At 39.7% G+C, this 21,698-nt stretch overlaps 1 protein-coding gene across 5 annotated transcripts in view; it reads right to left on the minus strand.

Annotated features, from left to right (window-relative positions):
* CIT (citron rho-interacting serine/threonine kinase) overlaps nucleotides 1–21,698 on the minus strand; it is a 101,645-nt gene that overhangs the window by 67,363 nt on the left and 12,584 nt on the right. For all 5 annotated transcript variants that reach the window (XM_084648954.1, XM_084648953.1, XM_084648952.1 and 2 more), the window contains exons 8-12: nucleotides 18,782–18,985; nucleotides 18,170–18,323; nucleotides 9,610–9,790; nucleotides 1,941–2,046; nucleotides 912–1,055 (exon numbers count right to left, since the gene is read on the minus strand). In XM_084648954.1, the coding sequence (XP_084505080.1) occupies nucleotides 912–1,055; nucleotides 1,941–2,046; nucleotides 9,610–9,790; nucleotides 18,170–18,323; nucleotides 18,782–18,985 (789 nt within the window). The remainder of the gene's footprint in view (nucleotides 1–911; nucleotides 1,056–1,940; nucleotides 2,047–9,609; nucleotides 9,791–18,169; nucleotides 18,324–18,781; nucleotides 18,986–21,698) is intronic.

A 21,698-nucleotide genomic window follows, 5' to 3' on the forward strand; every position in this document is an offset into this window, starting at 1 on the left:
GTTCAACCCAGCTTCAGATGCACCTCTTGCTGTGCATTATTGCATTGACAGCCCCCCCATTTATCAAATAAATTCATGTTCCCCATTCCATTTAGATAAATAAAGTTACACTCTATAGGAAATGCTTCACACTCCACTGAAAAGCAGCCACTGATAGAGTGTTGTCTTGGCATGCTACATAGACAACATTTTGGGTTTTGGTAAGAGAGGGGAAGGAGGACAGAAAAATACCAAATCCAATGGAAAATATAAACACTATTTAAGTGGGCAGAGTGTAAACACCCTCATTGAAATTTTGCCAAGACAACAGGGCAGACATCTCTACTCCTGTAAAAATGACAAAGGATCTTAAATACATATCTTTAAGGGCCTCGTTTTTATATCCCATCTAAAAAGCAGCAGTTGCCACAGACACATTGCTATCACTACACTGGGGAATAGGAGCAGTACAAACTCAGAATGTCACATTATTGAGTCAACACCACCATATCCTGAAACATCTTTGTTGTCCTTTGAGGTTTTCCATTAGGTATTGAATAGGCCCCACCCTGCTTTCATTCTGAAGTCTATCAAGATCAGAACCCAAAAGCGGTACAGTATTGCTATTAAGACAAGAAGAGAACCAGAGTGTAGTTCCCTGTGAGCAAGACAACAGTTGTAGCTCCTCTACCATTACTACTGAATGATGTTGTAAGCACAAAGGCCAAGGAATAAAGTTTGAACAAACCCATATCTAACAGGCCTTCAATACTCTACAAACTGCTCCGATTTCAATAGACAACTATTCCTCTTCCACATTATCTTCTTTCTTTATTGTATATGCACCACCGAGACCATCATGGAACAGAAAGCTAAAGACCTAAAACAGAAATTGCACCTTCAGAGGCAAAAGGACTAGGGTAAAGGCTCACACTGCATTCTGTGATGTAGGTTGCCAGGTCCTGCTCCAGGAGGGATCGCTGGGTCTCAGAGGCTTTCAGTTCCACCTCCTTTTGGCTAAGTACAGCCTCCACCTCTGACACCCTCCGGTGCAATCGCGTCATTTCCTGCTCCATCTGCAACAAACATTGAAAGGTTTAAAAGCATTGCCAAAGCTCTATCAGTTGCTAATTTCAACACACCACATGTGATGAATTTCAGTCTCTAAGAGACTCCTAGTTATAATTCTCCAGATGCTATTTAAATTCCAATACCATTGTCTCTGCTCCTGGGAATGCACAGTTCTTCACAAGGACAGGTAGTAAGTCTAAGTCACCCCATTCATTCAAGCTGCTTGTTCATATTCAGTCATTCTTCGAACCCCAGTTAGCAAAGAAGCCACAATCATTTTTCACTTGGTTTTGCAGAGATGGGTCACTTTAGCTTTATCCCAAATCCATGTTGGACCAGAGGACGGGTCTCCCCCATCTCTTTGCAGGAAAAAATGGTCAAATCCAGCACAATGCAGGGAGACAAATAATTGCACTCTCATAAAAGTCTTGAGCAACACTTGAGTTTTTATAGACTCCAATGAGTTCTCTTTACTCAGAAACAGCAACTGTTAAAAGATGTTCACCATAATCAATGAAATGGTAACAGTTACACAAGTAGAAGCAGAAGGACTAGGAAGAGAGACTTTGTATCACTCAGAACAGAAATGCAGCAACTCTGCAACCGATGAAGAGTAAATGGCTCATGCTGGAAGAAGCAGTCATCTGTGTCATGGTGAGTAAAGGGCTATTTAAAATCCAGAGCCTCCTCTTGTTAAGTTTAACATATCTACAACAAAGGCATGGCCTAAATTCATCTTCTTCTGTACTGATCAGGAAGCCACTTCTCTGAAGGAAAAGAACTTTGCCCACCACAGATCTGGACGATCAGCAGCATCTGAGAGATCCCTTGGCATACACTGGTTGTAGATTCCTGGAGCAATGAGGGAGGCCACTCACATAAATAAATACCTTGTGACACTTGTCCTGGGTGTCCTGCAGCTCTTTGCTCTTTAGAAGGAGTTTCTTTTCCATGGAGCTGATCTTAGCTGGAGAGTCCAATACCGAGACAACAGACCTAAAAGAACAAAGCCAAATAATACATAAATATAGACAAAACAGTACAGGACTCTCCACTTAAACAACTTTGGTCAGATCATTGGGTAGTTATCCTGGGCTAAACTAGGAGGAAAGATGAGGCAAACTTTACGGAGTAACAGCTACTAGATTAGGTCAATCAACATTGTGTGTCATTAGTAACCACCATGTCAGCTCCTCTACTGGTTACAAGATTAGTACTTTCATTTACACAATAAGTTTTAAATTCATAACATCAGACAATGTGACACAGAAAGCATTTCCAGGTGCTTCTTACACATATCTGCAGGCATTACAAAGCCTAATGTCAAATTGGTTTTAACCACTCAAGAAGTTAAATAATTCACTGAAAATTCACTGCCTGTTATATTTTGTTACTGTCGAACAGGTTTCAAAAACAAAAGCAGACAGTACTAGAAAAGCAACTGAAAACCCAAATGTGCCAAACTCTGAACCACAGTGAGCTGAAGCATCTGCTCGTTAACTTGTTCTATGCTATCCCAGTCCAGCTCTCTACACCCCTTCTCTATTTCATCCACACAGACACGATTAGCCCCATGTCTAGATCTCAAAGTTCCACCAATAAGCTGGGTCTCCTGAGAAAAATCTACTTAACTGTAGCATTCATTGAAATTTGACTCCAGGAAATTGAGGAACATATTTACATTTTTTTAATCACTCTCTCTGATGTGGCTCTTTACCCTCTTAAAGTTAACCATTCGTGTCTCGACCCCAAAGGGGACCGCAAGCCTCTTGTGGGGGGGTCATGGTATTGCCACCTTTACTTCTGCGCTGCTTTCAGAGCTGGGCAGCTGGAAAGTGGCGGCTATTTGCTGCACGCCCAGCTCTGGAGGCATTGGTGCCGCCAGCAGCAGTGAAGAAGTAAAGGGGGCAATACCATACCAGGCCACACCCAGCTCTGAAGGCAGTGCCGCTGCAGCAGCAGCGCAGAAGTAATGGTGGCATGATAAGGGGGGAGTGTCATCACTTTTTTGGGGGGTGGTCATCAAAGCCTGAAATATTTACAAAAGGAGTCCCAGCCAAAAAAAAAAAAAGTTTGAGAACCCTTGGCTTAAACTGATTGTAGAAAAGCCTTAGAAGGGACTATTTGTGATTTGGAGCATATGTTCGTGTTTTGTACTCTTAAACCAGATGTTTTAACTATTACCTGCTTAAATATGCATCCCAAATTATTAAAAAAAAAAATTAAAAAACAAAATCACATTCTACAGAAACAATTCCCTGTAGCAAAATGCGATTCCAACTAGGTAGTTAAGCAGTTAATAAGGGAACCAGTTTTAACAGAAGAAGCCTAGAGCTCATTGTTAGTTGAGATTTTAAAAGTACAATGAAGATGCTAATAAAAGAACATGCAGTCTGCCCACACATTGCTTGCCGGCTTCTCCTGGCCACAGCTTTGGTATGCAGCCAGTTATCCCCATGGAGAGAAATGAGCTTCGAGCAGCCCTTTGCACATAGCTACACACCCACACACAACAGCACTGTCTCTTCTTACACCAAGGAAAGTTTGATTTTACCACCACCATTTTCTGAGAAAATGTACTCCCAAGTCCAGACAGACACAGAGGGTATTAGTCACATACATGAAAAGCAATGGACTTTATAAAACTGTTCTGCAGCAGCATGTATGGAACAACAGATTTTAATGAGTGCCACCTTCTAAAGCCATTTGGAATGCAATCCTGAAATTAACCTAAGTATAGCAGAGCCCACCACTCCCAACCTGCGTAGAAATGTCTAATATAATTAAATCATTTAAAAAAAAAACCTAACAAAGAAACAAGCCTGTTAGAAGAATGAAACCCACATATCAAATGACAAGATATAATGAGGATTTATTAGAAGAATAAATCTTAGAAGTGAACGCACTGGTTAAACACTCAAATTGGTTAACTTGTCTAATCAACCCTGTCCCCCAGATTATCACCTTTAAAAGTCAATATATCAAAACATCACTATACTCCTCCAGAGAAAAATACTTATTAAATCCCATCACAGGCAGGCGTACAAACAAGGCTAAAAATGGATAGGTGAGAAAAAACAGTCCTAGAAATAAAAATTAAAAGATCACACTAGCTAAAAAAGATGCAAAGGAATCTGCTTCAAAATTCTTATAAATATAAAAAGAACTGCAAATGTGGAATGATAATTTGGACAAGTTTTTTATATTAAAATGTTAACTTTTGAGATCTCTAAATTATCTCAGCAAAAGCCATTTTTTAAAAATAATCATAGTTCCACAACATTTATCATCGCCCTTTAGTCTTCTGCTCATACTGCAGGCACTGCTCAGCAGATTCTAGCTAGTTCTGATAAAAAAAGAGGACACTTGCACCACTGGTTCATTATAAATGTTCCTGTTTCATCCTGGTGTGTGTTTTTTGATTTTTAAGGAACATGCTCATAATACTGTACACACCATTTTGCAATTCAAACATTTTGCCTGGAGAGCCAACTAAACCATCTAGCTGCACTGCAACACAGGGAACAACAGGTATGGGATCCAGGGAGAAAGCACACCACGCAGCAATGGAGTGGTGGGATGGAAAGGGGTGTATTGCTACTCTTAAATGGTCCCGCAGCCAAAGTTTGGAATGTCATTAATTGGCTCTGGAGATCGCTGCTCCTCAGGTGTGATGTGTGGGATTTAGGAAGAAATAGACTGCAATCTTTCTCTCCCATTCAAAATAAAAAAGATCCCTTAAGAAATATATGTGCTGACTGTGACAATTTTTTTCTTACTACAAAAATCAGTACATCTCAACCCCAAAGCAAGCTGGTCACCATATACTGGATTTGCATGAGGCACACAAGAGTTTAGCTGTGTCCACTTCAGCTAATTCCTCCTTTCATGCAAACGCTACTAAGACTGCTTCATAAGTACCCCTACCACCCTTTTAAGTATGAAGAAAGAGTAATCAAGAGAAATGGGATGCTTAAAATCTAACAGAAGCCTTATCACAGAGATCCAAACTCCCAAAGGATTTTATGACAAGATGTGAGATGTGTGCTGTAGTGTCATTGTTACATACCCCCTCATTCAGAGTTATCTCAGAAGTTAAACACATTCAATCTGACAGCAAAAGCTACCATGCAAACATATCACTCAACTGGTACCATTTCAGAATATTTAATTAAATTAACCATTAAATCAAGGGTCACTTTGCTCAGCACAACAGTGTCTGCAATTTCCTCTAAGGCGTGAAGAAACAAACAACAACAAAAGGGAATCAACTGTTGTAAATAAAAAACAGGAATGAAGGGGAATAGAAAAAACTCAAGTCTTGGTCAAATCTACAATAGAAAACGCTAACCACACTAGCTGTGCTAATCTATTTTCAAGAGGAAAATTACCTCCTTGAGTTATCATTTAAATGAATTGGCTTAATGCTGATTACCTAATAGTTCACAGATGATAGAGCCACAGCCTCTCCCAGAAGGACTGTAGGGAATGGTGCAGATGTGCTGGATGTCAGAGGGCTCCTCCTATCCTAATCTTTCCAAGTAAGAATTGCTACAGAAAAAGCAAGAGGTTAACCAAAAGGGAATGGCAAGTTCACAGCTCACCCTCTATCATGCACTGTATCGTTCCTACCTTTTTATCCCAATCTCATAAGCCTCCAACTCACCTGTGCCTCTTCCTTCTCATAGCTGTTGGTACTATCTGTCCTGCACATATCCATACTCCCCCTTCCAATCCTTCATGCTTAAGGCTAAGATTGTGTCACAGGCATTTTTAGTAAAAAATAATGGACAGGACGCAGGCAATAAACAATACATCACGGAAGCCCAAGTCCTGCTATGCACAGGCTGAAGCTGAAGAAGTCATAGAGATCAATTAAAATCACAGAATCTGTGACCAAATCATATCCTTACTCATGCTCTATTCTCTAACTTCATTTCCATCTCTGCCCTTCCACTCCTCCAGCCTTTCCATTTTCTGCTCCCTCTCAAATGCCTCCTCCATCCTAAAACACAGCAAAAACCAAACAATGATACCATCAAGATGTGAATGCAGTGAACTGAAACAGCAGAATATTATTGAAACCTTGTTCTCCCTTTCCTCTTTTCTCCCTTCACAAGGGCTGGAACAGAAACCGACCAGCTGTTAGATTAAACCTACCAGCCAGAGAGGTCAATACAAAAAATAACAGGGGAAGAAATCCTCACCAGCAAAGTATCAGGTAAAATACTGGTGACAAGGTCAGCCCCTCTCCCAACATCAGCTATTGGGGAGGGGGAAGGTGCTTAGATATCTACCTGCACCAAACATGAGAATTCCACATTTTGTATCAGCCTTACCTCTAGCTAGTAAGAGTCTGATAAATGTGAAGAACCAGTCCTCTTCACACTTCTCCAGAGTCTCTTATTGGCTTAAGGAGGGTAAGAGTTGGGGCAAAAGAGAATGAAGAGAGGTCTGCTCTACCCCTCTTCCATCCTTTTTCGGGAGTCCTCCTTACCCATGAATCATGCAAATGCCTATCTACACTGTTGCTTCTCAAGGCTTTGCCAGCCAGTGGCAGCAATGTGAAAGGAACATGATTCTTGACAGTTTGGCTATGGCCCACTAGATTCTGACTGAACATAGGACTGGAAGGGACCTCCTGGGTCATCAAGCCCAGTCCCTGCTACTGCATATAATCCCATTCATAAACTTATCACGCTCCATATTAAAACTAGCTATACTGTTTGCCCCCTTTACTCCTATTGGAAAGGTGTGCCAGAATCTCTCCTCTGATGTTTAGAAACTTTCTTCTAAATTGCCAGCCTAAATTTATCCATGGCGAGTTTATACACATTTGTTCTTGTGTCCTTTTGGTTAAATAGTTCTACTCCCTGCCTGGCATTTACCTCCCAATGTATTTACAGAGAGCAAACATATCCCCTCTCAGCCTCCATTTTGCTAGTCTAAAACCAGCTCTCCATTCTCCTAACCGTCCTAGCAGTCCTTCTACGCACCCATTCCAATTTAAATTCATCTGTCTTGAATGTGAGTGACCAGATCGGTGCACAATATTGCAGATGAGGCCTTACCAGTGCCTGGTACAATGGAATTAATACTTCCCCGTGTCTACTGGAAATACCTCACCTGAGACATCCCAGATGTAGTGAAAGTAACAGGGACCTTGTTAAACACAATCTACTGCTGCTGCACAAAACCGGGAGCAGCAATAAAGGCACTGGCACTATCAGTCTGCAATGACAGGAAACCAGCCCGGCATCACTTAGCAACCATGAGCATTATAATTCATTTTTAAATGAAAGTTTAAGCTCTGCATTGATGAGTTAGTACCTCACATTTGCTAGAGAAAGCGCCCCCCTTACTACTAGCAAGTACACAAATGATTCCTTCAGCCTTACCCTCTGTTCGTTGTTCTCATTCACTGCCTCCTGTCTAAAATTAGATTGTTAAGATTCCTAGGGCAGGTAATAGGTCTTATTTGTTCAGTAAAGTACCTAGCACATAGTGGACACTTTATAAATTATAAAGAAGAAATCCTCCTCATCCCCCAACCTGGCAGTGGCATTGAGATCATTAGTTACTGCACTAGGTCAACACGAGTTTAAATACTGATGTATCCTAATCTCCCTACATTTCTTGCAATATTTAGCAGCTGCTCCTCAAAACAAAATGCAGTTCTTTACTCCCAAAGGTAAATCCAGGAATGAGTTTATGAAAATCTAGTTCTAAAATAAAGTTCAGCCTATAAAATAAGCAGAATCTTCTTATAATTCCTTTCTTCCAAAAGGAATCTAATATATGACCAATTTTGTGCATCAATATACAGGAGACCAGGCTGCATCAGGCAGTTCTACACAACTTTACCCATAATTCCTCCAATGCATATTAATCTTGACCCTCTTTTGCGGTATCCTCGCTATTCTACTACCAGAACCCAAACAAAATTTCAACCGTTATCCTTAACAGTTATATGCACCACCTCCCACTAATCAGTTCCAACATAGCTTTGGCAATCCATACCTATATCAATCTGCAACACCCCCACTATGATCAGCCTCTAACCAATATCAGACAGATATGCCAGTGCACCTGAGACTTAACCATAAACCCTCTCCACACTTCCAGTACCACCCCAATACATACAGAGTTGTACAGAGTTCTAGCAATACACCTAGATCAAGTTCTGGGTCTCTACTGACAGTTACACAAATGGCATTCTGGTTTTGTTATGTGGAGAACAGTCCGCTAGGGAGTAGGATGACACCATAAGTCATTTCACTTATAATTCAAGGTAGATTTTAACCCCAAGTATCCACAGTTGAAATTTACCAACTCCAAAACTATTTCCACTGACAGATCACTAAAAGCCAACATCTCATCTTTCAACCATTATTATATCCTCCTCCTTCTCCCTCCCAACCATGAAGGCAACACCTGTGAGGAGGGATAGTCACTAAAGACAGTCGGAGTCTCCCCTTGTGATCACCGACCTACACATCATATAACCTTGACTCAAAATATAGGCAACAGCCAAGAATGCCACCAAATTTGGTTCCACACTTCTCTCTCAAGCAACTTACTCAGCACCAAAAGCAACTATCACAGCCAATATGACAAAGACATGAAACCTGGTTCAAGTCCCTGACGGGGACTAACGATCAGCGATGAAAGAAAACAGTTGAAACTAAAAGATAGTACCTTAGCATGTTGAATCACCAAGCCAGCCAAAGGAATTGCATTTCTGAGTGGCCTTCTGATACTGGAATAAGGATTCCTCAATTTGATGTGCTGCACTAATTCTTTTCTCATTAGCTCTAACACCAGGAACCAAGGACTCACCAGGTCAAAGAGGTTGACACCATGCCATTTACACTCTTCCTTTTCCTGTCTCAGTTCTCTCTCTGAAATCCTAATTCCTTCCCAAATGAAGACCAATTTTTATGTTCCTCACCCCCTGCACTGTCTGTGGCTCTCTGACCCCATAACACGTCCACAATACAGCAATGCCCAATCTCAGTGTTTAACTTGACCGAGCAGTACACACTGCCAGCTCAGTGAAGTTCTATCTCTGATTCACTGACCCATCAACACACACTTCTGGATTAGTGGAGCTCCATCTCTGTGGATCACTGATTCAGCCTCACATCCACCCCTAGTTTTGTGACAACCAGTCTCTGCATCTCTGACCTAGCGGAACATATCCCCAACTTCAGCCTCTGAACTCCATAGGATTTTCCTTCTTCCAGAGACCTGTAAAAACAGAAATCAAACTGCCCACTCCTCTCCAGGGAACAGCAAACACAACTAATCCAAAGTAACCAAATCACAATTTTAGCAATGTCAGTTTCAGAACCAGCCTTATTTTCCACACAAAACCAGAGAACAATATTAAATATACAAAACCACAGCAGCAACAGATCGAGCCTAAAGCGGTCAGCTTCCATAAAGCAGAGAGCAGGCCAGTTAAAAACAGCTTTCCCCCTCCCCCATCCCCTCCCCAGTACAAGCCTTGATTTTCTTGTACTGATCCTGTTCACTTTGACAGTAATTCCCACTTACTCTGATCTGAGGATCCCCAGAGCCTTGATGAAGGAAAACCCCACAAACGGCAAATCTTCACCCGAGAAGCCGGCTGGGTTCAACTGCCGCGGAGAGGATAAAACCCGCGAATTCTTCTCTGGTTCATCAAAATTTGAGGTGTCATCATCAGACCTGAGGGTAGGAACGAAGGGGGGAGGAGCTGGTGGAAAAGACAAGGAGAAAAGACAAATTTCAGCTACAGTTTGCTTTGCAACGGTCCCATTCATTCAATGCTTGCAATGGCACTGCAGCTCCTGCTTTTAATCTTGCTAACACAAGCAGACTGAGCTGCTGCTCTCAAATCGTATTACAGCAACAAGAGATTAACCCTTCAGCTACCAACATGGCTACCATTCTGCAGGCACAATGTCTCCCATGCTGGTTAAACTGGTATTTTGAGTCAAAGGCACCAGGCTAAGAAAAGCTTTGGTCTAATATTTACAGGTTCTTAGTTCCTGATTTTTCTAGAAAAACAAAGAGGTCTCTGAACCACCCAATTAGTGGAGTAAACTACTTCATGAGAATAGAGTTAGCTACCTTGCTAGCCAGCTAAGGACTAATTTCTGCCTATCACCTCTACCAGCAGCCTCCCCAGTCCAGATTTCTGGTTCTTGTTACTATCAGTAAACATATCTCGTTCCTGGAAGATTTCAACATGCTGCAGCTACTAAACCCCAATAGTTCTTGGAGGAGAGAGAAAAAGAAATAAAGATTTGCTTCCCCAAGACAGCTTGCTTAGGATTTAGAACTCTTGGTGGGACACCACTGCAGTCTGGCTCCGATACAATCAGCTTTGAATACAGGTATCAATGGCAGGAATTATAATCTATTTCTTACTCAAATTTTTAAATCAAAATCTCTTAACTTCTTAACCAGTTGCTTAATTTCAGCCCATCTTCTAACATTTGCTGCAGTTTAATTATTGCAACGAAACAAAAGGATGTTATTCTAAATGATGTGCAGCACCCCAGGTCCCTGCTGGTTTGGCTGCATGTGAGAAAAGAATGAATGTAAAAGCTTGCTGTGCAATTCCTACCTCATAAAAGCATGTTTCCTCCCAAGATTTTTTTTTTTTTTAATTTCATCATTCAGGTCCTCACTCCCTGCAAATCTACTAAACTCTTTTTTGATCTATGAAGCAGACAGCTCTTCAGTCCACAACTAGAACACAGCCCATTGTTACAAACTGATGGAAGTGTTGTGTGCTAAAACCGTTACCATGGATCCAGTATAGATCTCCTGTAGCTGAAGGGCTGATGAGAATTGAAGAACCAGGAACAAACATTACAGCCCCTGCAGTGCAGGCTCCCTGCTCCTCACTCTGTGCATGCTCTGAGTTTAACCCTACCTGCCTGCATTCGTGACAGATGCTGATTCTTATCTGACTGACACAAGCAGAATGAGTCACTGCTGGAGCTTGCTAGCTCCCTCTAGGTTGCCAAATCCTTTCACAGCTCAATTTTTAACTCTTAATTTTCTACACTAAATTTGTGTATAAGCTAACAGCAGACCAACACCAATCTACCACAACACCAGCATCCATTGGCAAAAATCTGCCTGTTTAAATCAGTAAATTGCAACAGTACATACATGCATGCTCTATTAGTGGCTCTCCAGGGAGCCATGCTGACACAGCTTCCAAATAGGGGAAAGGAAGGAAGCTCCACCAGGCTGGCAAGATACTGCTCACATACCATAGCTTCAAGTACATTGGAGTAGGATGAATGAAAAACTCAAAGATAAAAATATGCATTAATAAGGAAATTATATTACCTCTCAAACAGTCTCTGGAGCATTCAAATCTTCTTTGTCAATATCAAACAAATAGATTTATTGGTTTAAAAAAATTGCAAAGGTTTAATAGGATGGGAACTGTATTACAGAGTAAATTCTCTTAATATAACATCCAGTTATAGCTCTTCTGTCCAGTGCTCTCACTCACACAAACACAGGAGCAATAGATAATAATACAACTTCACTAGCTATAACATTTTTCATACAAATGGCATCCCAAAATGCTTTGCAAAGTTAAGAGTTAAAGAGGGCAGAGGGAAAGAAATACAGGTAATACAATACATTTCATTTTCAGCATCCAGAACTAAAAGGCCTTTGGGCACCCTTTAAAAGGTTTATTCTCCACACCCCCATCTAAGATTTAAAAAGAGATTGGATTGATGAGACAGTAATATAGGAAGGAGAAGACTATCTAGAACCCCTCTTGTAAGAGTAGCCAAAAACATACCTTGACAGAAAAGGAAGGGGTATATTATAACTCTATATATGACCATATCATTTAATATTTAACAGATTTGTCCAAGTTAGAAATACAGAGTGAGCTAGAATGTCACCTTTCATCAGAAAGTAGTGGGAATCTACGCAGGAACCATCCTCAGGCAACTACAGTTAAAGGCAAGAAACTTTCCTCTCAAAAAAGTCCCCACTCAGACTACTGCTGCTAACGGAAGCAAGGAGGAACAAGATACACCACAATACCCAATAGCAACATCTTCATATGGTTGAAGAGGGCTAAAGATGGAAAGTAAATAGGACTTTTAGAAAGAGAAAGCTAATTTTAATATCACATCATTTTCTACTGCAATTTCTTCTGATGTTTAATAAAAGCTCTGCACAAAGGAGAGACACAGAGAAAGCTAGCTGAAAGGGAAGAAACCTGAATTTGCCCTTTACTCTGCATCTCCTGAAGAGGCATTAGTGTGAAAAGAGCTATTACCAACCTAACACAGTTGAGAAGCACTTCTTTCTAACCTTGTTACAATATTACTATCAAGGAAATAAAAACAGTCATTCAACAAACACACCTCTGGCTGCAAGTGGATCAGAACTGCTGACAGTGACTGAGAGAGGAAAAATGAATTTCTTCGGAGGTAGGTTTCAGACCACTTTGGATGAGAACAAACTCACAAGAGTGAGAAGGGACACAACTGGAAAGAGATATGCTAGATCCGCTTTGCTTGGTTGGTTTTGCTAATTACTTGGTAATGTCTTTAGATTCCTTTATTCCTGAGATTAAGGCATTCCCCTGCTTGTCTCTTGAAACTGCCTGTAAAATAATTGGTGCAGCTTATAAAACAGGCTGAGAAAAGGGAGCAATTTGGTTGGTTAACAAGGGTTTAAATGCATGTCTATGAAAGGGTCCTTGGGTAACCAGAACTGGCCAATTATTTCTTGTTTAAAACCAGAGAAGTCTCATTCCTCTATAATTATGGTATCCTAAAAATAACAAGATGAAGACTAGCAAATACAAAGGTGTAAGCCTGCTCATATCAAGGCTATTCTCAAGTGTTTCTTTAAAAAGAAGAACCGCTTAAAAGAGGTCATAGAAAGACTCTGGGAACTGAATAGCAAATACATGCCATTGTATCTGGCAAGACTAAAGATTTGTTCAGGAGATTCACACTTTCTCCCTCTCCAGGTTTATTCAAAAGGAGACAAAACTATGCTACAAACAGGATATTCTAATCCTGATACTTCAATCTTATAAAAACTGATTGACACATGGATCATTTTCTGCCTGTGATATGCCGCAAGTGACCACATGTGCTGTTTATTATTTAAATGCCTTCTAGAGAACTGCACATTACATAAGAATCAATTGCTTATTCGGATACCCCTCTTATGGAGGAAGGATATAACCCTCATCCATCTGTTCCCTAAGAATGACTTCTGGAGGTAAGGGGGTGTCATATGTTGATAAATTTAAAAAATAGCACTGCAGTAATTACCCAGTTTATCATCATCTTTATGATCACACTAAATGAAAAACAGTTTTTGAACTGTGTTAGTATGTGTATTTATGTCTAGTTCAAGGAATAATACAATCAGCTCCATCATTTCAAATTATTTCCATGTAACTTTAGAGATTAGATACTGCATTTCCCTGGGATTCCACTCTTCTAGGCCAACCCTTACTGGACTAGGGAATTTGAAGGAACTACAGAATAGAAATGTATCTTGTCTTGTTCTGTGATACAATCTATTCTTCCTGGTGTCAAAATGTATACTGCCTTTCCAATGGCAAGTAGATTAAGCATTAGTATCTTGTGCTTTCAATAATATTTATGGAAAACCCAACAAAGGACAGCATCAGCTCTGAATTATATCTTTAAGAATATTTGATCTAGAACAGACTAACTGCAAAATACACAATAGGCCTATCCCAGCTATAAACAATATTCACTAATTGTACAAGAAGCTGACCCCCTTGTAACTTCACCCGACCTAAAAAAATAAAAATATTTTAGGACAATGGTCAATTTTTTCTGGAAAGTTGTCAATAAGGCATTTGGGAGATATGAGGGCTCAAAAATGAGATGATCTCAATTCTGGAGTATTTGAAGTGAGCTTTAAAAGCCTTAGAAGTTTGACAAGTTCCTGACATTCAGCTATCCAGATTTAATTTGTGGGAAACATTCCCACAATGTATGTCTTGCAGACTAGACTATCATATTGTAAGGATGCATGATTTGATGTCACTTATGCTGGGTAAATTGTTCCTGAGACCCCCCCATTTCTCAAAAAATTACATTACATAAATACCTCAATATCATGCAAACTCCATGCAAAGAGAAACAGGAAGATATTGGTCTTTTCAAGTAGTTTTCACATTTCCTCTCTCGCCATATTCTCCCTGGTTCTGTTTCCTCCTGTCCACTAACCTTTTCTACAACTCACTTTCTTCTTGCTATTGTTAAACATTTTATCCTGCTTATTAAACTATCATCTTTCATCAGAAGGGTACTTCTGAAACTCCCAGGTAATTGCTTCAGTTTCCTCTGCTTTTCAATTTCCCATATTCAAATGCTACTCCAGCCCTTATGGAATCCTCTGATCTGAGCATTCTTTCCCTTTCTCTGCTAAGAGGGGTACGTAGCCAAAACATCTGGCTTGCTGTATGAAAGAGCAATAATGGGGGGGCGGGGGATATCTCTCTATGTATTTGGCTACATTGTCCACTGCCATTAAGAACAAGAGTGTTCTTCCCAAAGCCATGAGATCATTCCTTGGGCCAGGTCAGAGAAAAACAAATGCTTCAGCACCAAAGGCTGACTTGGATCTCTCCTGTGTCATGACACTATCTCAGGCATCACAGATTAGGAAGAATGAATACAGTGGATTTTCTTTTTTATGAAGACATTTCTCCAGAGGTAGTCTCCAGCTCTCTATTACACACCTTCCTTTGCACTAAGATGTAAAGTTCCTTCCTTTCTTCTCAGATACCTTTGGATTAATTTCATACAGGTGAATATTCTGCCCTGGCCTTCAAGACCTTCTGTTAGTTGCTGGGCTGTTAGTTACTTCTGTGACTGCTGCCATTTTCCTTTGTACTTTGCCAAAGAGCAACTACAGGACAATCCTCAAAGGAAATACTGTCCTTGCCCTATGCATTTTGTATTTAGATTAGGGTAAAAAGCCTCCTGACCACTTCTCAACTGTACTTCATGAGATTAAGTTTGTAATTTTAGATTCAAATTAAATGGCTAATGTAATTTACTGACTTTTAAAAAACAATGAAACATGAAACTACAGTTATGAAAAGCTTATTGGATAGCTTGCAATCTTCTGTCCAGTAAGCAAGCAGTACATCATACCCAGTTTCCTCCGTTTCTCTTAGTCTGGGTTCTTTTAACATACTTTAAAGAGCAATGTTCTGAATTTTCCAGTCTAAACCCTGATTTAACTGACAGATAAGTATAAGTATAATTATTCTGGCTACCAATATAATTTTTACTCTACGTAAAATACTAAATACACAATCCAAATCTTTTGCAGTACATTATGTCAAGTAAATCAACATGCAATCTTTAGGAAAGTGAATGATCTGTAGCAATAAACTTCAGTAAACAGCAGAAGTAAATAAATACAGGGCAGAGAGCCTACATTATGTTTTGCTAGTATGCTCCTAGTAAGGTGCAAACTAACAACGAAAAGCTGTTTCAAACACCTACTGGAGCAGATTCAGGTGGTTGACCTGGGGGCTTACTTAGAGCTGCATTCTACTTCTACATTTAGGAGCCAACTTCAGATTCCTGCTGCCTGAGCCCATGGAGGTTGGAAGCTTTATATAAGTGACTATCTCAGGGGAAGAGAAGATATGGTTTAAATGCAAAACTAATAATTGTTTTATAAGTTCCCATAACAACAAAAAGTGAAAGGATGTTCTTGGTCAGTATTAACAGCACAAATTCTAAGCTGAAAGGGGTAGAGTTAGGCTGATTATCTAGGCGCTTAGATAGCCCCAGTTACAACAGTGATGGATTTCAGAGTAGCAGCTGTGTTAGTCTGTATTCGCAAAAGAAAAGGAGGACTTGTGGCACCTTAGAAACTAACAAATTTATTCAAGCATAAGCTTTCGTGAGCTACGGCTCACTTCATCGGATCGGATGAAGTGAGCTGTAGCTCACGAAAGCTTATGCTCAAATAAATTTGTTAGTCTCTAAGGTGCCACAAGAACTCCTTTTCTTAATAGTGATGGAGTACTTCCCAAATACTTAACAAGTAACACACTATCTCTTTCTTCCCTCTCATCCTGAAAGAGAAATAACTTGATTGATTTATAGATGCGTATCTGCGTGTGTGCATATAGAACTTATTTAGTGAAAGACACGTCAAAGGAACAAGTTTTACATTTTATTCTGAAAGCAGTTAGGTCCATGATCATCAACTCATGGGAGCAAGCTCCATCGGCTATGTCTAGCTCCTGTGAAAGTTCCACTTCCTGCTCTCACAAGTATCACACTTCCGGTTGACAGTTTCATTGCTCCAGTTGAACACAGCAGTCATGAGAAGTCATGCTGATAGAGAGAGCAGCAATCTTTCTAGAAGCTAACTCCTGACGGCTCTGAATAATAAGACAGACATTGACCTGGACAAACTTAGTTAATGGGGAACAAGTACAGAGAGCAAAGCACCAGGGTGATGTATTCAGTCTGTTGCTAAAAGCAGAAGTACTGCTGTGTTTTGTACCAATTACAGCTTTTTCATGGGGTATGGCTTCATTCATATATATGAGTCATTATAATTTAGCCTGTAGATCAACACTGTATTGATCTCACCATGGCTAGGTCTGAATCTAACAGACTAGGGCACAATCTTCTGGCCAGTTACAGATGGAAATAGACTGGGAAGTTTTGGGGTTTTTTTGTTTTGGTTTTTCTTTTTGCTCGCTTGGCTATTTGGACATACAAAAGAACCCCAAGAATGCCTACCAACTGAATAGTCAGTCAGCATCATTGTTCTCCTGTGAAATGGCAAGGCAATACCAACTAACTTAGACAGTTTCCAGAATGCCAGACAAGCAGATTGCCAAGATGGCACTGGAATGGATTCCAACTCACCATTTTCCACAACATCCAAGATACCGATGAAAAGTTTAAGTTCTAAACTCAACCAATATAGGAACTTCGAGAACAAAAACTGGTGAAGTAATAGAGATGGCTCAAGAGAAAGATGAAGAGTGAGCTGAAATCTACACCAGACATGCTGAAATAATAAGAAACTTCCCAATCAAAACTCAATGATATTATAAAGGTAACAACCAACAGTTCTGATAGAATAGCTGTTCTAAAAGTTTAGGCTTCTTGAAGCTGAAAAGAGGGAGAGTGTCAATATTCAACCCGAGAACCCCCAAAGAGGACAAATAGTCATCTGAGGCTGGCAATCTAAGCCTAATAGTAATCTTAGAATCTAGACTACTCTCATGATGCTTAATAATCAGAGTAGCCAATCTGTTGGGCTCTGTACCAAATGTAAGGAAGACATGGTCCTTGCCCCAAGGATCTCACAGTTTAAATAACTGAATAGTATTCTAAAAATCAGAGGTTCAAGGACCACTGGTGAATGGAGTACTTGGCTTCATATGTGGTGCTGGTACCTCAGTATTTCCAGCAGCTAAATTGCATTACTTTCCTAATATTGCAACCATTGTTTACAAGGAAAAGTATTTGCCACACAGGTGGTTATTCTATCACCGGGGAGAAGGTGGCCTGCAAAATTGTGAACAGGAGTGTCCACAAGAAAATCTCTAATTAGATGTGGTCCACACTATGAAAAAGTTTGGGAATCCCTGTTCTACTTTAGTTTCTAATAGCATAAACTCCATTCCTATAGCATCCCTGACATAGGTCACTACAAACAGAAGATAAAAGGAGCATGATTCACATCTAACAAATTGAATCATGAAGTGGTAAGAGGAGAGAAGATTAAGAAACTACAAAACAAAAACAAAATAAAGGTGTAGGCAGACTAGAGTGGGGAAGAGTTGCAGGAATACACTTGTATTTTATATAATTTTTTACTTACATTTTCACCTGTGAGATTATAACATACAGTATATTAACACATCCTAGCCATAAAACAGAATAAATAAATCATTCCTCAAAACATTTCTGCTGCTATAGTGCAGTACCGCTTCTTTTTTTTTAAAAATGATTAACCAGTTCAAACACTCAACAAATACTCATTTTACTCATACCCACATATTATCAAGGACCTATTTTTAATATAATATTGTTCTGCTTACTATTATGGATGTTATTCCAGTCAATTTTAGAGAAGAATGGATGGCAGCAGAGACCCTCATAATCTAGTCTCTCCTTTGGCCCACATAACAGACTCTGGACCAGATCAAGAAATTCATTACTGACTTTCACATCTTCTGGGAACTTCAGGAACCTCTGCATTTGAAATAAAAATATTTCTTTGCTCAGTAGGAAAACAGAATCTGAAGCTTTTAGGTTCAAATCTTCATTAACCTGAGATATGCCAAAAACTTTAAGGTTCAAGATGGGAATGAAGGTTTTTTGCTAATAGATACTGTGTGCCAATTTCATGGTACATCAAAGAAGATCTTACCAATACTACAGCAGGACACAGAGAAATCTTTCTTAACTGATGAATTGCACAGACTTATTTTTAGACAATTCTTATAATAATTAGTGAAGTAACCTGAGATAGTCAAATGACTGACATACATTCAGGGAGAATATGGCAAACATTTTCAATACATGTTTCAGAGAACACTTGGAATGTGACAAAACAACAGACGTCTAGAACCCCCTTTTTCCAGCTGTAGAAAAAAGTAGTTTTTAGTTCTAGCCTTCTTTATCCTGAAATATAGGAAAGGCCTCTCTACCTGGAAGTTCATGATGTTATTAAAGGTTTTTGTTGAGGTCCCTTCAGTGAAAGGAGATTTTCCATAAATCATATCATAAGCAATGATTCCCAAAGACCACCAGTCACACTCTGGGCCATGTGAAGCTTTACCATCCCCGTTCAAAACAGTTAGCATCTCTGGTGCCATGTAGTCTGGGGTGCCAACAGGCAGCGGGGCATTCACCTGGAAATAAAGACATTACATGTGAAGTTACAGTCTGGCCCTTGATTATTTTCCTGGCACTGAAATTAATTTTTCATCGTGCTTATAAACAACAGAGGCATCTGGTTTTCCACCACTGTTTACAAGTAAATTTATAAGTAGGAGCTTTCCCAGAAAAGAATCAGAGAGCAAGATAACTAATATAGAGTTAGTTACAGTGTTAGGGAAACTGAAAATTAATAACTTCCAATAAAACTATTCACCACATGGAATGAGTTAACATAGATTAAAAGAGCTAATTGTTTCTACAAACCACATACAACTGAAGTAACCAAGACTTAGAATGTTGCATTCTAAAGAGCATGCACTAACCTCTGATGTTTTAAGTGGTACGCACAGTGCCAGTGATGCAACTTTCACTGACATTAATGGGAGTATAGCTAAATTCTCATACACAAGTGAAATTTAGGGATCAACATTTCTCAGCATGACTTCCTGACCCTACACTTCATCCATCATTCTCCCTACCATTCCATTCTGCGTATGCCACCAGCAAACTAAAATTGACTGGAATCCTGGTCTCTGAAGTGCTCTGACCAGGTTCTTCAGGAATCAGAATTAGTCATTTTCACACTGCTCCTGGCATAAGGATGAAACAAAACAGCAGGGGAGAACGACGCAATAGCCAGAAGGTTGAAGAAATAGAAGACATGAAAAAAAGGAGAAAACAGTTAACATAAAAGGTAATAAAGTACGGGGGCTCTGAGAAAAGAAAGATTTGGAAGATACAAAAGTGCAGTATACAAGATAATATAGTATAATACAGTATACTGTCTACACGATAAAGACAGGCTCTTTATATAAATTCAAAATATACACAACAAAAGCAGGCTCTAGACTAGAAATATATATTCTATTTATAAATACAGCTTCTAAATATTTTAATTTAAAATTCTCACTTCTTAAAACGTATGCAGTATTTTAAATTTAGAAACAGCCTGTAAAGACAGCTAAACCTAAATAAGTTTTTTTTCCACTTAGAAAGCAATGTGTTCAGAATCTAACCCCAGAATACTGCAATATGACTACTTTTAAAACTGGAGTATCAATAGAGTTCAAGATATGCCACCTTCATGCACACTTTGAATACATTTAGCCCTGATTCAGCAAGACTTATAAGTACATAAGAACAGCCATACTGGGTCAGACCAAAGGTCCATCTAGCCCAGTATCCTGTCTTCCGACAGTGGCCAATGCCAGGTGCCCCAGAGGGAATGAACAGAACAGGTAACCATCAAGTTATCCATCCCATCGCCCATTCCCAACTTCTGGCAAACAGAGGCTAGGGACACCATCCCTGTCCATCTTGGCTACTAGCCATTGATGGACCTATCCTCCATGAACTTATCTAGTTCTTTTTTGAACACTGTTATAGTCTTGGCCTTCACAACATACTCTGGCAAGGACTTCCACAGGTTGACTGTGCATTGTGTGAAAAAAATACTTCCTTTTGTGTTTTAAATCTGCTGCCTATTAAATTTCATTTGGTGACCCCTAGTTACTGTGTTATGAGGAGTAAATAACACTTCCTTATTTACTTTCTCCACACCAGTCACAATTTTATAAACCTCTATCATATCCCCCAAGTCGTCTCTTTTCCAAGCTGAAAAGTCCCAGTCTTATTAATCTCTCCTCATATGGCAGCCGTTCCATACCCCTAATCATTTTTGTTGTCTTTTCTGAACATTTTCCAATTCCAATATATCTTTTTTGAGATGGGGCGACCACATCTGCACGCAGTATTCAAGATGTGGGCGTACCATGGATTTATATAGAGGCAACATGATATTGTGTCTTATTATCTATCCCTTTCTTAATGATTCCCAACATTCGATTCGGTTTTTTGACTGACGCTGCACATTGAGTAGATGTTTTCAGAGAACTATCCACAGTGACTCCAAGATCTCTTTCTTGAGTGGTAACAGCTAATTTAGACCTCATCATTTTATATGTATAGTTGGGATTATGTTTTCCAGTGTGCATTACTTTGCATTTATCAACACTGAATTTCATCTGCCATTTTGTTGCCCAGTCACCCAGTTTTGAGAGATTCTTTTGTAGCTCTTTGCAGTCTGCCTGGGACTTAACTATGTTGAATAGTATTGTATCATCTGCAAATTTGGCCACCTCACTGTTTACCCTTTTTTCCAGATCTTTTATGAATATGTTGAATAGGACTGGGCCCAGTACAGACTCCTGGGGGACACCACTATTTACCTCTCTCCATTCTGAAAACTGAACATTTATTCCTATCCTTTGTTTCCTATCTTTTAACCAGTTACCAATCCATAAGAGGACCTTCACTGTTATCCCATGACAGCTTACCTTGCTTAAGAGAGCTGGTGAGGGACCTTGTCAAAGGCCTTCTGAACATATAAGTATACTATATCCATTGGATCCCCCTGGTCCACATGCTTGTGGACCCCCTCAAAGAATTCTAGTAGATTGGTGAGGCATGATTTCCCATTACAAAAACCATGTTGACTCTTCTCCAACAAATTTTGTTCATCTATATGTCTGATCATTTTGTTCTTTACTATAGTTACAATCAGTTTGCCCGGTACTGAAGTCAGGCTCACCGACCTGTAATTGCTGGGGTCACCTCTGGAGCCCTTTTTAAAAATTGGCATCACATTAGCTATCCTCAAGTCATTTGGTACAGAAGCTAATTTAA

The sequence above is a fragment of the Lepidochelys olivacea genome (assembly GCF_965140295.1).
Source record: "Lepidochelys olivacea isolate rLepOli2 genome assembly, chromosome: 15".
NCBI lineage: Eukaryota > Metazoa > Chordata > Testudines > Cheloniidae > Lepidochelys > Lepidochelys olivacea.